This window comes from Magnolia sinica, chromosome 2, assembly GCF_029962835.1.
Source record: "Magnolia sinica isolate HGM2019 chromosome 2, MsV1, whole genome shotgun sequence".
In the NCBI taxonomy this organism is placed as follows: Eukaryota; Viridiplantae; Streptophyta; class Magnoliopsida; order Magnoliales; family Magnoliaceae; genus Magnolia; species Magnolia sinica.
In genome coordinates, this window is record NC_080574.1 from 37593219 (window position 1) to 37612575 (window position 19357).

The following is a 19357-nucleotide window of genomic DNA, read 5'->3' on the forward strand; positions in this document are numbered from 1 at the left end:
CCGGGTTGGCGTCCTGACAGGCGAGGCGTCCCTTGCCCGGAAAGCTGCTGAAGACGCGAGGGCAGAGGCGGCTTCCTCCAGAAGAGCCCTGGACGAAGCGAAGGCAGAGGTCGCCCAGGCACTGGCTCGACTCTCCAAAGCTGAAGAGGAGAATCAGCGAGTTCTAGCAGTCCATGCTTCGTGCGCGGATGACTTAGCTCGGGCTAAGCTTGAGGCGGCGGAGCACATTCAGCAGGCCGTCGAGAAGACTCGGGAGGCCGAGAGGGCTAGGGACCAAGCCGTCCAAGCATTCCTCGAGTCGGCGGAGTTCGAGGATGAAAGGGACCGCTTGTTCCAAAGCGGATATCTGGAATGCGTCAAGGACATAAAGAAATCCTTCCCTGACCTTGACCTTTCAGAAATCGAGGGTGGAGCAGCCTCGGGATCCGAGAACCCGGACGCCACTGCTGAAGATACTGCTGGGGATGAAGCCGGTGCATGAGGACAGTTACCGGGGCCCTTGGACATGTATTTTTTTTTGCTTTGATGTATTCACTTGCTTTGTACTTACATATGTTTTGAGGAATGAAAGAGGAATGCCTATTTTTACTTATTTGACTTGGCCTTATCCTTTCTTTAATCGTTGAATATGGAACTAGGGATAGTAGACTTTGAGGTGTTCAGCGTTCCAAGGGTGAGGCAACGGCTGTCCGTTTAGGTCTTCCAGCTGATACGTTCCCGGTCTAATAGTGCCCGAGACGATGTAGGGCCCTTCCCAATTGGGTCCTAGTGTACCCGACCCAAATTCCTTGGTGTTAGAAAACACTTTCCGAAGAACCATATCTCCCATTCGAAATCTTCTAATCCTAACTCGGGTATTGTAGAACCGAGCCACTTGTCGCTGCCGCGCCTCCGTGCGCAGCCGTGCCACTTCCCTTTGTTCGTCCAGAAGGTCGAGTCCGAGTGCTAGGAGTTCTTCGTTTGCTTCTACATTGAATGTGGTGATTCGAGCCGAAGGTAATCCGATTTCAACGGGAGTGACGACTTCCGAGCCATAAGCTAGTGAAAACGGAGTCTCCCCCGTGGCTGTTCGAGCAGTGGTTCGGTAGGCCCAAAGAATTTTCGGGAGCTCTTCGGCCCATTCTCCTTACCTCTCGGGCAATCGGGCTTTCATTACCGAGTCCACAAAGGGGGACGCTTTCGCTTCGGACCCGGTTGAATACACGTTCCGGCCGTGCTTTATGTCTGCCATCTCTTTTGCCATCTCTTCCCGCACTTCTTTTTTGAAATTTTGAATGTCGGCTTTCCAAGGTTCGCTGCTTTCTGCCGTGCCTTCCATGGAAGGGCGATTGCGCCTTCTTCGTTCTATCTCGTGCCGAAGATCAGTCGGGGGGAGGGAGGCGTTGGCTGAATGCGCTGGAGATGGTTCTGACCCGCCTTGGGGTTGGCTCGGCCGGAAAGACTGCGGCGCAGAAGGTTGAGGATCAACCGCCGCCGTCGGTACGCGCGCTGTCTCCCCTTGAAGATGCGGGAGTGGCTGCATTTGCTGCTGATACATTCGTTCCAGCATCTGCTTCATCGTATTCATATCAGAGCGGATTTCCTGAACCTCCTTGTCCAACCGCCCATCGTCGCGACCCCGCTGATTGTTGCTTGTTCCGGTCGCCCCTCGTCGGCGGTTGTTAGGTGGGTTCTGGGCTGCGGGAACCGCGATTGGACCCGCTGGCCCTGTAATCGCATTCTCATTCAAATCTTCTTCTGGGACCGTCCTTCTAGTCATCACCATTGAAATCAGTATAGAGATACGAGATGGCTTTTTGTACGTTCCCACAGACGGCACCAAGCTGTTGATGCAAATGTCTGGTTCGTCCTCCTAGACCCTCGTATGCCTGCACAGAAAGAGGACAAAGGAGACCCTGGCTCGAGCAGGGGACCCTCCGATGCCAAAGTCAGGCCTGGACTCGGGGTCTCAAAGTATTGGAAGGTTTTTAGGAGGAATTTGTTTCGTACCTCTCAAGGTGACAAGGGTCCTCCTTTTATAGCTGCTGGGGTCCTCCTGATATTGAGCGCGGGATCTTCTCGGGTCCTCCTGATATCGAGCGCGGGATCTTCTCCTGGTATCACGGAGATAGGATCGTGCCCATCTTGAGCCATCATCCGATCCCGTGAGCTTCGGGGTCGGAGATCTTATCCCAAGATATCCGGGATGAGATCTGACCTAGCGACGGTCGGTCTTGCAAGGCGGTCCGCCCGACACATGCCCGGAACGCTGATAAGTCGTTCGAACCGACTCAACCATTGCCTCGGTTTAGCGAACCATGCCTCGGATTTGACGCATCCTTCGGCGACCCGAGGTATCAAGTCCGAGTCCCGAGGCATTAAGTCCGAGTCTTCGGACTTGTATTTTTGCCCCCAACATGTACTATCATTTTTAAAATGCCGCTAATTGATCTCCTTTGCACCTAGCATGCATCCACTACTATTTAGGCCATCCAAATTGTGGGGACAAATGTGGATGGAGCATAATTCTAAGATGACACTGATCAATCAATACCAACCATTGAATTAACTGCTAAAAAATGGATGGGTAAGCTTAAAGTAGTGAGTGTCTCATTGGAAAATTTAGATGCTTAATTGGAAAAATTAGATGATTAAGGTCACCAAATTAAGAGAAAATTTGAGTAGTAATGGATCAAAATCTTCTCCGGCATTTGTTTTGCTTGTGCCCAGGTACTTTAGAGCCTACCATGTTGTATATGTGAAATCCACTCCTTCCATCATCTACACTCCTCAATTGTAGATCATGGGGTTATAAATCTTCCAAATCCACAACTCAAGTGGCCCACACAATAAGAAACGACGGGAACGGAATGTCATCATAGGTTTGCACATGGGTCCACCTTCATGTGTGTGTCTCTATTTATCTCTCATCAAGTTCGTTCATCAGATGTGACTCACTAAGATGAAGGGAATATACAAAATCAGCCTGATCAAAAACTCAAGTCGGCAACAATGCGTTAACCAAAAGGTTTTAGGCGCACATTGTTCCCATTGGTGAGGCTTGTTTAACTTTTTCACTGAGTTGATGTATTTCAATGTACAGTGAACTTAGGGCTTATGGCCTGACAGACGAAGTGGATTTTTTCATATACAACATGGTGGGTGCCATAAAACTAGTGTTTTAGGCACTTTCTTAAGGAGGGGTTGTATACTTATGCCTTCCCTTTGGGTCAGATATTTGTTTTGATGAGGACTTGGGCTGGAAGTAGATTGAGTACATAGAGTGACATCATTCAACATTTAAATGTGTCATATAAAAAAACATTGAGGTTAAATTTATATGTACATTGGAACTTGACCTATGAAATGCTAGATACGACAATGAAATTAGAGATTACATTTTCTTAATATGCGGTGCGTGACAGCATGTATTCTTGGTTACCGAGTACAAATAATTAGAGCAGGGCAAAAAAAGTTTACAATTTTCTCAAAGTTTTTTATAACTACATGAAGGTTTTTTGGAAATAAGTATCCAATCGCAAATTTGTTTCTTTCGTCTCTTTAGAAGATTAATGAAGCCCTACAAAATTTGCCAGCGATAGTTTAGATTTTATACGACAAGAGATCATTCGTATGCAAATGAAATTTGAAAAGTAATGAGATGAAGTCATTTGTTGGTATCCTTATAAGTTGTTCTTGATTCTTATTGCAATGTATGATTGGTCGAGATTATTTTTATGAAAACTTATTTTGTTAAAACGGCGGTAAAAGTGACCTCTAAGGTTTGTCACGACTTGGAGAATTGTAAATTCGTCTGCTATTAGTTTATCCTCGACGGGTGTTGAAAGAAGTTCGAGCTATGAATGCTTTTATAAGTGATGACAAGGTGCTCAATGAATGTATATCTTATTTAACACAGTAAGAAATAAAGGGCTGTTTGATTTTTCAAAGCTAGTCTAAATACCCTACAATCGAGTAATTATTATCCTTTCACCCTGTTTGAAAATCCATAAGAATTTCTTCATTGAAAACTGGTTAAAAAAAGTTACTTTAAATTTTTGGACCCCACTGTGACGTATATGATATATCCATTATGTCTATCCGTTTTACCACAACATTTTAAGGCATGAGCTGAAAAATGAGGTAGATCGAACACTCAAGTGACCCACACCAAAAGAAACAATGGCCCCAATAAGTTTTTAATGGTAAGTGTTCGATTCTTTTTATTTCCCGTGGCATGGTCTACTTAGCTTTGGATATGCCTCATTTTCTTTTTTTGCTCATGCCATAAATTCAGTTGGCATAATGGATGAACGATGTGGATAAGCGACATGCATCATGGTGGGACCCTAAAATATTTTACACCGTTCTCTGTTTTTACATCTAAAAAGTAGGTGGTCAAATTAAGCATTGGGAAGAATGTTGTACATACCTAAGGGAATAATTATTACCCATTTACAAGGTATTTACCAAGGAATTGGAAAATCAAACAGACTCTAAAAGTTTAGACAAATAAATCAGAGCTAAAATTGTACATGAAAGTGCTAATTGTAAAGTTTTTGAACTTTAATATTTTGAAATGGTGGAAGATGGGACTCAATAAATAAAAATAATATATATTATCTGTGATGACTTTAGACATATTATCAATACTAATTTTAATAGTGGTATCAGAATTCATATTTAGCATGAGGAGTAGGGTTGCAAGTAAGCATTGAAGTTCACTTACATGGAAAAAAATATATTTGAAGCATTAATTCGTACACAGGATTAGTTGCGTATGATATAGGGAGATAATATTCATAATGAGAAATATGAAGAAGTCGAGAGCCATGACAATATTGTACATGCAATAACAACTATATAAAGGTGGTTATAAATGCCTTTTTATTATGTTAAGATATGAATGTGATGTAATGTTATTTGAGTAAAAGTGGTGTAGTGTGACTTTTTATTCATCATTCATTATTTACTCTTGTTTATCATATTGCTCTTGTTTATTATATTGCTTATGTTTAGCTCTTATATTAATAATTTATTTTTATTTTAATAAATCATCAACATATTATTTTTTTTCAAGTGTAGATATATCATCAACCAAACCATCGACCAACATTTGGGACCGTGGTTCTGTAGTCGAATCACCAAGCTTTGAAATAATGAATATTATATATGGGGCAAAGTTTGTTAAGAAAACTAATCGGCTTTGGTTACACTAGGCATGTCGGGGTGGTGATGTAAAACCATGCCCTAAAGCCCCAAATGTGATCCAAAATATTTTTCAAGTCCTTATAGATTCAAATAAGAAACCTTCCACTCAATACAAACCTTATTGTATATGAAAATTTACTACATAAGTGAAAGATGAGGAAAGTAGATTAAGATCTTTGAAATAAGAGCAATTCCAACTTGAATTAAAACGTATTATATAATATGCTTATAGACATCAGCGATATCCTCCAATACAACATGATGCTTAAGCAGAATCGAGCACGAGAAAGAAAAAAAGAGAGTAACAAATCCAAGTTTCTCGTCCGTTTTAATGAATTTTATAAGGCGTTGAGTACTACCTACAAATCTTCACACAAAAAAAAATTAAAAAATATAGTTCAAATTATAAAAGAGCATGAATGAAACCTCTATTCACTTTCCGATTCAGAAGAGATGAATCAATATGTATATGAAAATCTTGATAGCGGCTCGGATGGATTGAACGATGATGCAAGATATTATAGTTATATACCAAGAAGGCACTCCTCCCACATAGGTATTAGATTAATGTTGTGAACAATGTAATACGATGAATTATAATTGTATTTTATGCATTGTGGTTTCATGTTCAACTTCGAACTCAATTTTGATATTAAACTCAAGCTCAACTCAAACTTAATATATCAAACTCGAACTTAGCCTGAAAGCACGAACTCGAATCGAAATGACAAATTCGAACTCGACTCAGAAGCTCGAGCTTGGCTTATAAGCTGAGTTCAAACTTAGCTCGAATTCTCATAAGCTGCTGACCAAATTGGATCGAGCTGGACCTTCATGCTTGATGACTGAGTCCAAGTCCAAGCTAGGGTTGGCTGCTGGTCGAGCCAAGTTCAAGCTTGGCGAGCTCGACTCAATTCAACTCATGTATAACTCTAGTTATGAGTTTATCACTCGTGTGCTTATTTAGCACACGTGCAATGAGTCCCCATTGTTCATCTCACATGAAGCCTGAACGGTATTCAAATGGTAAATATACATCTATAATTAGTTAATTTAAGAATTAACAATTTATATAATCTAAAGATGTTAATAAAACAGCCTAACAAATGACTGGGATCCAAGAATCACCAATTCAAGATGGCTTACTCCTAGGATTACCAACTCTCGTTGGGTTGACTAATAAATGGATCCAAACAGTCACATAATAAGATTTAGTAAATCTTATTATTGTGTATCATCATTTTTTAAATGTCACTGACTGATCTCCTTTGCACCTAGCATGCATCCACTACTATTTAGGCCATCCAAATTGTGGGGACAAATGTGGATGGAGCATAATTCTAAGATGACACTAATCAATCAATACCAACCGTTGAATTAACTGCTAAAAAATGGATGGGTAAGCTTAAAGTAGTGAGTGCTTCATTGGAAAAATTAGATGCTTAATTGGAAAAATTAGATGACTAAGGTCAACAAATTAAGAGAAATTTTGAGTAGTAATGGATCAGAATCTTCTCCCGTATTTGTTTTGCTTGTGCCCAAGTACTTTAGAGCCTGCCATGTTGTATATGTGAAATCCACTCCTTCCATCATCTACACTCCTCAATTGTAGATCATGGGGTTATAAATCTTCCAAATCCACAACTCAAGTGGCCCACACAATAAGAAATGACGGGAACGGAATGTCATCCTAGGTTTGCACATGGGTCCACCTTCATGTGTGTGTCTCTATTTATCTCTCATCAAGTTCGTTCATCAGATGTGACTCACTAAGATGAAGGGAATATACAAAATCAGCCTGATCAAAAACTCAAGTCGGCAACAATGCGTTAACCAAAAGGTTTTAGGCGCACATTGTTCCCATTGGTGAGGCTTGTTTAACTTTTTCACTGAGTTGATGTATTTCAATGTACAGTGAACTTAGGGCTTATGGCCTGACAGACGAAGTGGATTTTTTCATATACAACGTGGTGGGTGCCATAAAACTAGTGTTTTAGGCACTTTCTTAAGGAGGGGTTGTATACTTATGCCTTCCCTTTGGGTCAGATATTTGTTTTGATGAGGACTTGGGCTGGAAGTAGATTGTGTATTGATTAAACTTTACGGGGCCATCACGATTTATGTATTTTATCCACGTGGTCCATTCAATTTTTTTAAAATGAAGCATATTCAAAGCTCAAGTGGACCACAACACAACAAATGGTGTGAATTGAACGTCCACTGTTGGAAAACTTGTGGGAAAACATCAAGCTGATATTTATGTTTTCCCTTCATCTATATCTTTGTGATCACATGAACAGGTTAAATGACAAATAAACTTTAATGTGGGCGATAAGAAGGTTACAACGGTGGAAATTATTATTCTCATTATTCCCCATGGTATGGTTCATTTCAGCTTTTGGTATGCTTTAATTTTCAGCCCAATCGTTAAAATGAGCTGGAAAAAATGGATGGACGGCATGGATAAACCACGTATATTCACAGTGGGCCAACAGGGTTTACTTATTACGATAAAAGCGCACTGAGCATCTCCGCGGGGCTGTCGTTTGATACTTGGATCATGACAAATGTACTGATGAAAAGTCACCACAATTTCTTAAAACGGCCGTGAATGGCCGTAACATTTTATTCGCTGGGAGACCGCGTCCTCGTTTGCAATTAAGAGGCACTTTACCATTGTGCACCGAGTTTGTCCATGTGAGAGGCCATGCTTGGTCTATCCAAGCCATTGATCTGATGACCACCACCTTCCATCGTTGTGGCATGCAAATGCAAGGCTAAGAACTAATGCACCGATAACCTATATTGAATGGAGGAAAGACCAAAGATTCAACCACTAGGGTTTTCCAATCGGGAGATCGGGGAATAGTCTTCCATGATGAAGTCTGTCAGAACAATGGCATCTATAGATCACCGTGGTGTACAAACTTAGTGCGGACGCATGTTGCATGCTAAGTAAGTCAGTACGCTGTGGGGCCACCATGATGTATGTATCTTATCCACTCCGTCTATCCATTTTATCATCTCATTTTAGGGCGCGGGGCCAAAATTGAAGCACATCCAAATTCAAGTGGACCATGTCATAAAAATCTGTGGGCACAATGATATCCACCGTTGAACCTTCTTAGGGCTACAGTAATGTTTATTTGTCATCCAACGTGTACACAAGGTCACTAGGACATGGATGAAGGGAAAACACAAATATGAGCTTGATCTAGAATTTCATTGGCCCTAAGAACTTTTCAACGGTGAGTGTTCAATTCTCTCTGTTTACTGTGGTGTGGTCCACATGAGTTTTGTATATACTTCAACTTTGAGATCAAGATCTTAAATGATCTGATAAAACGAATGGACAGCTTGGATCAGACATATGCATCACAGAGGGGCACGCAGAGTTTACTCATTACGCAAACCGGTCTACACGGTGCACAGCTGGAAAGCTTCCCTTCGTACGGGTGACTCGGCCTCTCTCGTGGGTGAACGGTGACCGGTCATACGGGTGTAGTTTGCATGTGCGACCGGCACTATCAGGCAAAGCCAGTCAAGCAGTTTCCCTCCGCCTCACTTCGTAGAATGGCATAAACCCCTTTCAGCTTTCCCATTTCTAAGAAGAAGATCGCTGTCGCGACGAAGGAGGCGAGCGCGCGGGAACTGCGGATTTCACACGCATATCTCCATCGCCATACCAGCGACTGCTTGTAAGAACAAACCCTCTTCGCTTTCTCTCATTTCTCTCAAATCTTTCTCGATTCATCTCCAAATGCTCGATTTCTCCCCTGATTTTTCGAGATTCCATATTCCTTTGATTGCAGATTAGTTCGATCTGGATCTAGTTGGTCTCTATTTTGGTTTCTAGGGTTTTCCCCCTTCATGAATTCAAAACCTCATTTTCCGTAGCTTCAGCTCTTCTGAGAAAGGCGGGGTTTTTTCCTCCCTTTTCTGGTAAGAATACCATTCATTTCTTTGGATTTTCTATGTTCTCCAACGCGTTTGACTTGAAAACGCGGTTTCTTGTCTGATTTTTCTAGGAAGAGCGTTTTTTCTTCGATCTCTCTCTCTCTCTCTATATATTTTTTTTCCTGATTGAAATCAGTTTAATGTTGTTCCCTTTCAGTTTCAGATTGTATCTGTCGTGGAAGTGTTTCTGTTTTGGTTGAAATCAGATTGATATTGAATCTTTTCAGCTTTGTGTTAGTTCTAATTCTGCCCGTTTTTTAAAATCATTTTTTAATTGAGTCATCTTTACTAGAAAAGGGCTTGGCTCGACTGCCAAAATTGCATTTCATTTCCTTCTATAGATTTTGTGCTATTTTTAGTGTTATTTATCTGTTACATTGATTGCTTTGGATTTTGTTCCTTTCTTGCATTTATTGAGTGTAGTTACTTGCATTCATTGAGCTCTCTCTCTCACTCACTCTCTGTATCTGGTTTAGATAATGTCTCGAGTTGAAGGCAATTGGGAGCGGTTAGTACGTGCCGCTTTGCGGAGGGTTCGTTTTGGGGCGGATGCATCTGGGCGACCTGCTACTGGCATTGCCGGAAACGTTCCGTCTTCTTTGGGCAATAGGGATATTGATGCAATACTAAGAGCAGCAGACGAGATCCAAGAAGAGGACGCCAATGTATCAAGAATCTGTAAGTCCTTTAATCTCGTCTTTTGCTGCTTTACTACCGTTCCCTATAAGTCTATCATATGCAAGTGTGATTCATGATTGTGCCATCCAGTTTCAGTGATAGGCCCTGGAAGAATCCAATTTGGTAATACTCGATGAAAATAAATATGATCATCGGATGCACCATTGTTATAAAAGGATTTAAAGTATGTCTCCTTATGTAATCTGGACCCAAGGGTGACTAAGGAGACAAAGAAGAACAGAATAAATTGGTGATTGTAGCAACACTGCAGGAGTTCAAATCGAATCTTTTTGATAAGAGTATGGGTATATTCATTGGGGTTGGGTACAGCATAGTACTGCTTGGAACCTTAATTTCTTGCTTCAACAAGGTAGTTGATCGACTCTCAATCTAGGTTAGAGTTAATCAGTTGTTAATTGCTGGGTTTGATGTGTAAGAAATCGTCTGCACTTTTGTCCCTAATGACCTGAACTTTCCGTAGCCAGTTGCTCGTAGTCTGCTTGCTTAACAGGCTCCAAGTAGCCTAAAGAGTCATAAGCACAGGAGCGTAACACTAGAGCCATAGAGTCAGCTTGTCTTTGATGCTGATCTGGAGTGTGCAAACTGCAAAGTGGTAAAATATGTCCAAATTTTCCTTCGAAAAAAAAACCCTTAAATTTTTAGGTGCCTTAAGCAAAATCGCAACCATTATTATTATTATTTTTTTGAAAGGTATTATTATTATTATTTTTAAGGATAACTGGAATATATATATATATATATATATATATATATATATATATATATATATATATATATATATATATATATATATATATATATATATATATATAAAGAGGGGAAAGATACAAACTAGAAAAGAAATTTGCTGAGATAGCAAAAAACTTAGAAACCTAGAAATAACATATCATCTTTTTTTATCCCGTTTGCATTGCCCGCCCCATTCAAAAACCAAATTTTTTGCTCTGCACCAAACAGCTTGAACCGAAGCCGAGTTGTTGTTGAAACGCTATTGTTTCTTTCCTCCCAGACTGACCACCTATTGAAAGGTATTATTATTATTATTATTATTATTATTATTTTTGATTGGAAAAATTATATTAATAAGAAAGCTGAAAGGAAAATGCCAAACAAAAAGGCGGAGTTGATGAGAAAATATCCTGCACCAAAGAGAGGGGAATCAAAGCCTGAAGAAACCTGAAAAGGTTCCCTATTACGATTCGAGAACTTGTGACCGGAATCACAAAAAGATCATTTTGTTTCTAGTTGTAAGGAACACTTGCCTGGAAGACAACCTTGTTACAAAAGGACCTCATGTTTTTCCCCCTCTTTTCCAAATCAACCAAAGGTTTGCAAGGAAGTATAATATTCATAGAGGTCTCATATTCTTCCTCTTACAACCTTCTCTACAAGCTCGGGAGAAAGACTAAATCTTGCTTGGCATTTAGAGCTGGGCACGGAACGAGTGGACTCGGCAGACTCGACTCGTTCAAAATTGACTTGACTCGACCCGAATCGAGTGGGCGAGTCGATTCTAACCGAGTAGACTTCGCCCCATTCGAACTCAAACCGAGTCGAGTCCGGGTCACCCATTAACTCAACTTGACTCGAAATCTGGCCTGGTATTGACTTGACTCGATCCGAAACCCGACTCGGGTTCGGGTAGTGTGTGTGTGTGTGTGTGTGTGTGTGTGTGTGTGTGTGTGTAACCTAATCTAACTTACCCACCGCATGCCTGCACCCGACCCCACCTTTCTCCCTCCCTCCTCTCCCGAGCCTCGACAGCCACCCACCACCACCAGGCCACCACTCTCCCCTCTCTCGCTCTCCCCACTCCCTCCCTCGCCTCCTTCATCTCCCACAGGGAAAAAAATGTCAACTCGACTTGACTCAATGCTGACTTGACCCGACCAGTGTTCGAGTTTTCGGTATCGCAACAAGTTTCGCTGACTGGAGATAAAGATATAATATCGTTATCGCCGATAATCGGGCATGTGAAGAAAAATGACAAAACATGGGGAAAATGCTGGAATTTTTTAGTGAAACTTCAGGGCATGCGTAAATACACATATTTGCATATTTAGGAATAAAAAAATTACAAAAAGAATGCATTAAATAATAAATTTTCATTTAATGGGGCCCAAAAAGCATGCGCTGTTGTAAGACGTCACTCCAATTGTAACCAAAATGAGTTCATATAATACAAATGCAGCTAGCATATAATAATTAAGACATGTAAAAGTTAATGAACTAAAAAAGTACACTTTTCTTGAGACATGGAATCTATATAGTGGTATACTTGGTGATGAATGGCTTGGATATGGCACTTGTCTGACATACTGATTCATCCATCCAGTTTTCCAATCATTTTATGCTATAAGCCCAAAAAATAGGTAGATCTAAATCTCAAGTGGACCACATCACAGGAAACGGTGTTGATTGCATATCCACCATTAAAAACTTCTTAAGGGCCACAAGTTTTTGATCAAACTGGTCCATATGACCTAATCAACAGGTTGGATGTCAAATAAACATTACAATGAACCCTGAGAGGTTTTTAATGGTGGGACATTCAATTGCTACTATTGCCTGTGGTGTGGTCCACCTGAAATTTATATATGCCTGATGTTTTGGATCAAGATCTAAAATGATCTGAAAAAATGGATGGACAGCGTGGATCAAATAAATACATCACGATTAGGCCCACATAGCACCAACTACTAGCCATCTGGCTAGAGGCAACGTCACTAGCCAATCATGTCCTGGCGTAAGGCATGTGTTTTATCATGTTACCACTAAGGCGGTGGCTACTGGACAGTGTTCCATGGGCCTACCATGATATATGTCAGAAATCCACCCCATTCATTCGTTTCAGCATATCATTTTAGTACATGGTCCCAAAAATGAGTTAGATCCAAATCTCAAGTGGACCACACCAAAGGAAATAGTAGCGATTGAATCCCACCATTAAAAGTTTTTAAGGTGTCACAAAAAGTTTTCGATTAAGCTGATAATTGAGTTTTCGATTCAATCAAGATGAAGCATATCCAATGATCAAGTGGACCACCTGAGAGGTTGGATGGCAAAAAAACATTACAATGGCCTTAGGAAGTTTTTAATGGTGGGTGTTTAATTACCACTGCTTTCTTTGGTGTGGTCCACCTGACATGTGGATCTGCCACATTTTTGGGCTCATGCCCTAAAATTATCTGGCAAAATATATGGATGACATTGATAAAATATATCAAATCACGATGGACCCCACAGAGCACCGAGCCACCGACCCTGGAGACCCAAACAAGTTGGACGTAGGAAGTCGATTGCGCACCGGGTAAATTATTACGCTGAGTGGACCGAGTCAACTCTGTGGGGCCCACTGTGATTTATATACTTTATCCACTCCGTCCATCCATTTTACCATATAATAATAGGGCTTGATTCCAAAGATGAAGCATATCCAATGATCAAGTGGACCACACCGCAGTGAATAGTGTGAATTGAGTGTTTATCGTTGAAAATTTCTTAGGGGCCATAAAAGTTTTGGATCCATGTAATTTTTGTTTTTTTTCCTTCGTCGATGACTATGTGATCTTATGGACAACTTGGATGACAAATAAACATCACTGTGGGCCTAGGAAGTTTTCAACCATAGGAATGATTGTCCCCACGGCTTTCTGTGGTGTGGTCCACCCAAGCTTTGGATTTGTCTTATTTTTTGGCTCATGACCTAAAATGATCTCTCCAAATGGGTGGACCGTGTGGATATAACACGTACATCATGGTGGGGTCCAAGGAACTTGGTGACATCCACGCCACCGAGGTCGCACACTCCAGACCAACACACGTAACACTTAATTCGCTTTTGCTCCCTGTAAAAGGGTTTCAAAACCCTAAACTCCCGAAAAACACTGTCCAGAAAAAAGCCTGTAGAAGAGGTTCCAAAAGGGAACCCTAAAATCCCGAAAAATCTTAAAAAATTCCTAAGATTTCGCATATTCTTTGTCGAAATCATCATTTGATTTGAAATTTGTGATCTATTTGAATAAAAACAAAATGGAAATTAGAGATTTTTAGACACTTAGTTAAGAACGGCGCATTGACCGATCGATTGGTCCACTGTTACTTCCGATCAACGATCCTATTCCATAGGTACACTTCCAAAAGTTTCTTTTTCCCCCTTTTTTTGATTTTTTTTTTTTTTGGGTATTTACGTAGCCCCTGATATTATCGTCCCTTTTATCGTCGAAAAGGAGTTGTTGGCTACAGTTATCCCTTGACAGGCTGCGATTTCAGGTCGACAACTGTATTTTACATGAAAAATCAATAAAATCGCCGAATATTCGCCGATATTAGGAAGAAAAACCAAAAAAGTGAGTTTCGGTGTCGCAACTCCGGTGATACCGATAATATCGGCGATATTATCGATTTTTCACCGATAATATGAACACTAGACCCGACTAGGTCCGGGTTAGTCCAGGCTAGACCTGGACTTGGATTGGGTCAGGCATGTTGGACTCGGTATCAAGTCGGGTCGGGTCAGCCTTAACTGGGTCTGACTCGACTCGATGCCCAGCTCTACTGGATTACCGAAATAACCTGAAACTGATTGTAGAATCCCCATGATACTTCAAAGTTTAGAGGAGAAGATGCAATGCATGAATATGTGCTCCATGGATTCCTCGGCCTGAACCCAAAGGACATGGGCATTGGGGATAGTGAGATATGTGCTATGCAAGTTATTTATGATGAGGGTGCCATCCCTTCTTACCCTGAGAGGGCTAGGATCCTCCAACAAAAGCTGTTGGTGCTTGGTACTGGTGCCTGATTCCTGGCCACCCCCATCAACATGAACTAGAAATATTTAACATAGAAGCACCCATTCCTCTCTAAGGTCCAAAACCAACAATCCCTTTCATTCAGCTATAGAAAAAATACTATTGTTCTGTATTTGAATTGTTTTTTTTGTCTATGCTATCTGATGCACGCTTCTCTTGTAAAAAGAGAACATTTGTTCCAAACACGAGCTACATAAAATCATTCTCAACACAGTTCTTTATTCTTTTTGGATTGGTCATTTAAGCTTATGTTGATACCTGTATTTATGTGTTGTATTAAATCTGAAGCATGTTTGTTGTTTTTCCTAATTAATGTGTCTTATTATTATTAATTAATTAATTAAATTTTCTCTGGTTTCTTGTTGATGGATGCAGTGTGTGAGCATGCTTACTCATTGGCACAAAACTTGGATCCTAATAGTGAGGGCCGAGGTGTGTTACAGTTCAAGACCGGTTTAATGTCAGTCATCAAGGTATATTTTTGCCTGTGGAGGACAAATTTTGCTACATGATATAAAATCTGCACCTAATATGGGGCATGCCAGCTGAATATTTCTTATCATTATTTCTCTGCAGTTTATTTAATTTGCACTTCATATTGAGCATGCTGGCTGAATGTTTCCTATGTCACTCCTCTGGGGGTGGCTTTTGAAGTATTTTAGCAGTTAGGATCGTGATATTTAAAAATGCTCATGTATGGGTTAATGCGTAAAGGAAAAGGGTCACTACCATTGCATGATACTGTGCTAAACTGGTCTGTTATGAGAAGTTGGGTCCTGTAGGCACCATTATGGGCTGATGTGACTGTTATAGACTGATATGGTGACAAGGGGTCCATTTTCATTTTTTTTTTTTTTTTTTTTCAATTCTCATGTTTCTCCACTTCTTTTTTCATATGAACCATAAAGGAAGCATATAAACTAGATCTAGTCCTATTTTTAGGATCAAAAAACAAAATTTGGATAGGATTCCATGAATCGGAGTGGAGCGGACCATTTTGGGAAATATTGGAAGAAGGGGTGGGCCATCACATTTTTCATTTTTCCATCATCTTTTGTTGTGCTTATATGTAATGGGCCCTAGTCCATCATGCTTGATTTATGTTCAATTGGGGCCTATTTGGTCGACTCTCAGCAGCTCAAGCTGACACTGCTCGTGAATACCATCCTTACCAAAGAGTGGCCTGTTACACTATCAAATATATCTCCGAAAAAAAAAAAAAAAGAGTAACATACTTGGCATCCTCACATTTTCTAGATTTTTGCCAATATTTTTTGAGATTTCCCCCCAAATTTTTTTGGTCATTACAGGGCTATATTGGCCTATACAGGGGCTGTATTGGTCAATATGGCCTGTATCATAGCAGCTTGGTGGCCGATATGCTGGTCGATTCCTCTACGTAATACCTTGGTTAGTATTGGAAATTTCAGCATTGTCACTATGTGCACAGCTAATTTATATTTAAATACTTTTGTGATCTGATTTCAAAAGTTCTTTTCCTTATTTTCTTCCCTTTGAGCAAATTTCAGCAAAAGCTTGCAAAGAGGGATGGTGGAAGCATAGATCGCAGCCAGGACATTGCCCGCTTGCTGGAATTTTACAAGCTTTACAGGGAGAAGAATAAAGTGGATGAGCTACGTGAAGATGAAATGAAGTTGAGGGAATCAGGTGTTTTCAGTGGCAACCTTGGAGAGTATGTTTTCTAACAAAGTTACTTCTATTATGTTTGGCACTCCAGGGTGGTCTGATTTGGCATTAATTGGGGAAGTCATGTGCTGCGTGCATACAAATCGGAAAAAAAAATATGTATAGGAACATATTTTTGATGCATTTGCAGTTGAATCATGACACTTAATCTTTATTTTCTTGGATTTTTCTTTTCATGATTTTGAGCCGACCCCAATTACTTGGGATAAGGCTTAGATAATGATGATTTTCTTTTCATGTTTTTGACCATCTGTTTTTTTATGAAATTAATCTTCAGTTTATGGTGTCCTGAAAAACTAATTTGCCCACTAAGTGTCCTAACCAAGTATTCGACCTACCTCTTTCTTGTTCCATTTTAGGACCTCAGAAGATCTAAAATAAAGGAACTTCCAATTGGAACATCCACCTATTCCCTTTAAATGAGAGGGCCAACTACCTTTAAGAAAAGGGTTGACTACTTTTCTCAAAAGGTGTTGATGGATCTCTTTTGGAGTAGACCCACTATTCCTTGGGCACATGTTATCTTTAAATTATTCACCCAAAGGGACAATCATACTTTCTCGATCAACTTTCCATTTGGTAGACATAGTCATTGATTGGCCAATTTGATGATCACTCAATGTTCGATCTGCTTTGTTTGTTGTTATTGCATTTGCATTGCAGAGCATTATTCCCAGTTGTTTCATGATCCTATCTTATTCATCCTTCCATTTGCATCATGAGCATTACTGTGGGTTTTTGGACACATCTCAGATCTCCTTGGTATTTGACACTCGTCTAGGACTTGTCTTTGATTGATTTGGAGATCCTGATTGCGATATACACATCTGATTCTAATACCACCCCTTGTTCATTGCGTCACATTTGTCACCATGAGCTTTAGGAAACCTACCCTTTGCATAAAAAAATGATTATTAACTTTGCAAACAACTAGAAATGTTGGAATGAATATAAAAGGTGATGCAGAATGGTGACTGTCAGATGTTAATATTAGCACACGATGAAACAATATTAAAATGATTATACTAGTGTTTGTAATATTGATACTATCGGCCGATATTATCAGTATCGATGGCGAGCGATATGAAACCCCTCAGAAGGCCCTCAAAATACAAAAAATTTGAAAAATCGTGCGTATCGTGCGATACATCGCAAAATATCATGAGATATCGCAAAATATCGTGCGATATCAACAGATATTATCACCTCGACCGTTTTTTGTCGGGGATTTTAACATTTTCTTCGCAATTAAAGGGCCGGGAGTGTCGGAAAAATCAGAAAAAAAATCGGGACAGCCCCAGAAAGTCGAAAAATATAAAAGAAAGGAAAACTTTCAAGAGTGCATTCGGTACCTTGTTCGTAGGCAAGTGCGAAAAAATCTTCGTTTCCCTTCGATTTCAGAATGTATTTGAGAGAGATTTTTGGGTGTAGGGTTTTGGGCGGGAAGAACCGGAACCCTCTCTGGTTTCGAAAAAAAGGCTTCGAATGCCTTTTTAATGGACACAGATTAGCTACCGAGGACACGGATTTCCTGCGAAAGCCTTTCATAGGAAGTTCCTGCGTTGTGATGCAAGGTGGGGCCTACAGTGATGTTTGTGAGAAATCGAAACCGTCCATCCCTTGTGGGAGCTCATTTTAGAACATGTGACCAAAAATGAGTTGGATCCAAGACTCAAGTGGGCCGGACGAGAGGGAAAACTGGGGAAAGAGTTTCCTACCGTTGAAAACTTCCTGGGATCTTCCTTTATATTTATATGCCATCCAAACCGTTTATAAGTTATTCCCACTCGGATGAATTGAAAACACCAAAAATATCGCTTAATATGAACGTTTGTGGCAACACGAATGTTTCAAATGGTGGTCATTGAATCTAAATTGTTTCCTCTCGTACGGATCACTTGAGTTTTGGATACATCTCATTTTTTGTGTCTTGCCCTAAAATGACCTCCCAAAACGGATTGATGGTGTGGATTTATAACAAGCATCATGGTGGGCCCCACCTAGCATCCTAGTGCAGGAACTTCCTGCAAAGGCTTTCGCAGGAAATCCGCGTCCAGCTACTGACAAGTTTGAGTAGCGAGACTCGCTACTGAAGTGATGTCACCAAGTTAAGTGGGCCCCACCATGATGTATGTGTTGGATTGGAGAGATCATTTTAAGGCATGATACAAAGAATGATTCAGATCCAAAGCTCCAGTGGACCCCACTACAGAAAACAGTGGGGAGAGTGATGCCCACCATTAAAGACTTCTAATGGCTACAAAAGTTTTAGATCAAGTCGATATTTGTTTTTTTCCCCTTATTTCGTGCCTGTGTTAACTTATGAAAGGGTTGGATCTCAAATAAACATCATGGTGGACCTTAGGAAGGTTTCACCGGTTGATGTCACTCTCCCTATTGTTTTCTATGGTGGGGTCCACTATTGCTCTGGATCTGCCTCATTCTTTGTCTCGTACGCTAAAATGATCTCTCCAAATGAATGGACGGTGTGGATACAACACATACATCATGGTGGGGCCCGCAGAACTTGGTGATGTCACTTCAGTAGTGAGTATCGCCACTCAACCTGTCAGTAGGTAATCTACGTCCTTTTTACGAGCGCAGGTAGACTGGGTAGCTGTAACAGTCTTGTCGGGGGCTTTGTACGGCCCACCATGATGTATGTGTTTTATCCACACTGTTCATCCATTTTGATAGGTTATTTTAGGGCATGAGCCCCAAAAAGAAGGCAACTCTGAGACTCAAGTGGACCACGCCATGGGAAGCCATGGTAACAATGATGCTTACTGTTGAAATGTTCCTGGGCCCACAGTGATGTTTATTTGCCATCCAATATGTTCATAAGGTCTGACAAACCTGGATGAGGAGAAAACATAATTATTAGCTTGATCCAAAAATTATGTGGCCCCATCCAATATGTTCAATCCTCAATGCTTCCTATGGTGTGGTCCACTTGAGCCTTAGATCTCCCTACTTTTTTAGCTCATGCT

General features: G+C 40.6%; 1 protein-coding gene across 4 annotated transcripts in view; it reads left to right on the plus strand.

Annotated features, from left to right (window-relative positions):
* The first annotated feature begins 8729 nt into the window (after positions 1–8729).
* Positions 8730–19357, plus strand: part of LOC131236972 (callose synthase 9) — a 181408-nt gene continuing 170780 nt past the window's right edge. For 3 of the 4 annotated variants that reach the window (XM_058234558.1, XM_058234560.1, XM_058234561.1), the window contains exons 1-4: positions 8730–8888; positions 9624–9825; positions 15036–15133; positions 16190–16353. In XM_058234558.1, the coding sequence (XP_058090541.1) occupies positions 9627–9825; positions 15036–15133; positions 16190–16353 (461 nt within the window). In that variant the 5' untranslated portion in view covers positions 8730–8888; positions 9624–9626. Of the gene's footprint in view, positions 8889–9002; positions 9133–9623; positions 9826–15035; positions 15134–16189; positions 16354–19357 lie in introns of all 4 variants that reach the window. The other variant, XM_058234559.1, reaches the window with a different exon arrangement.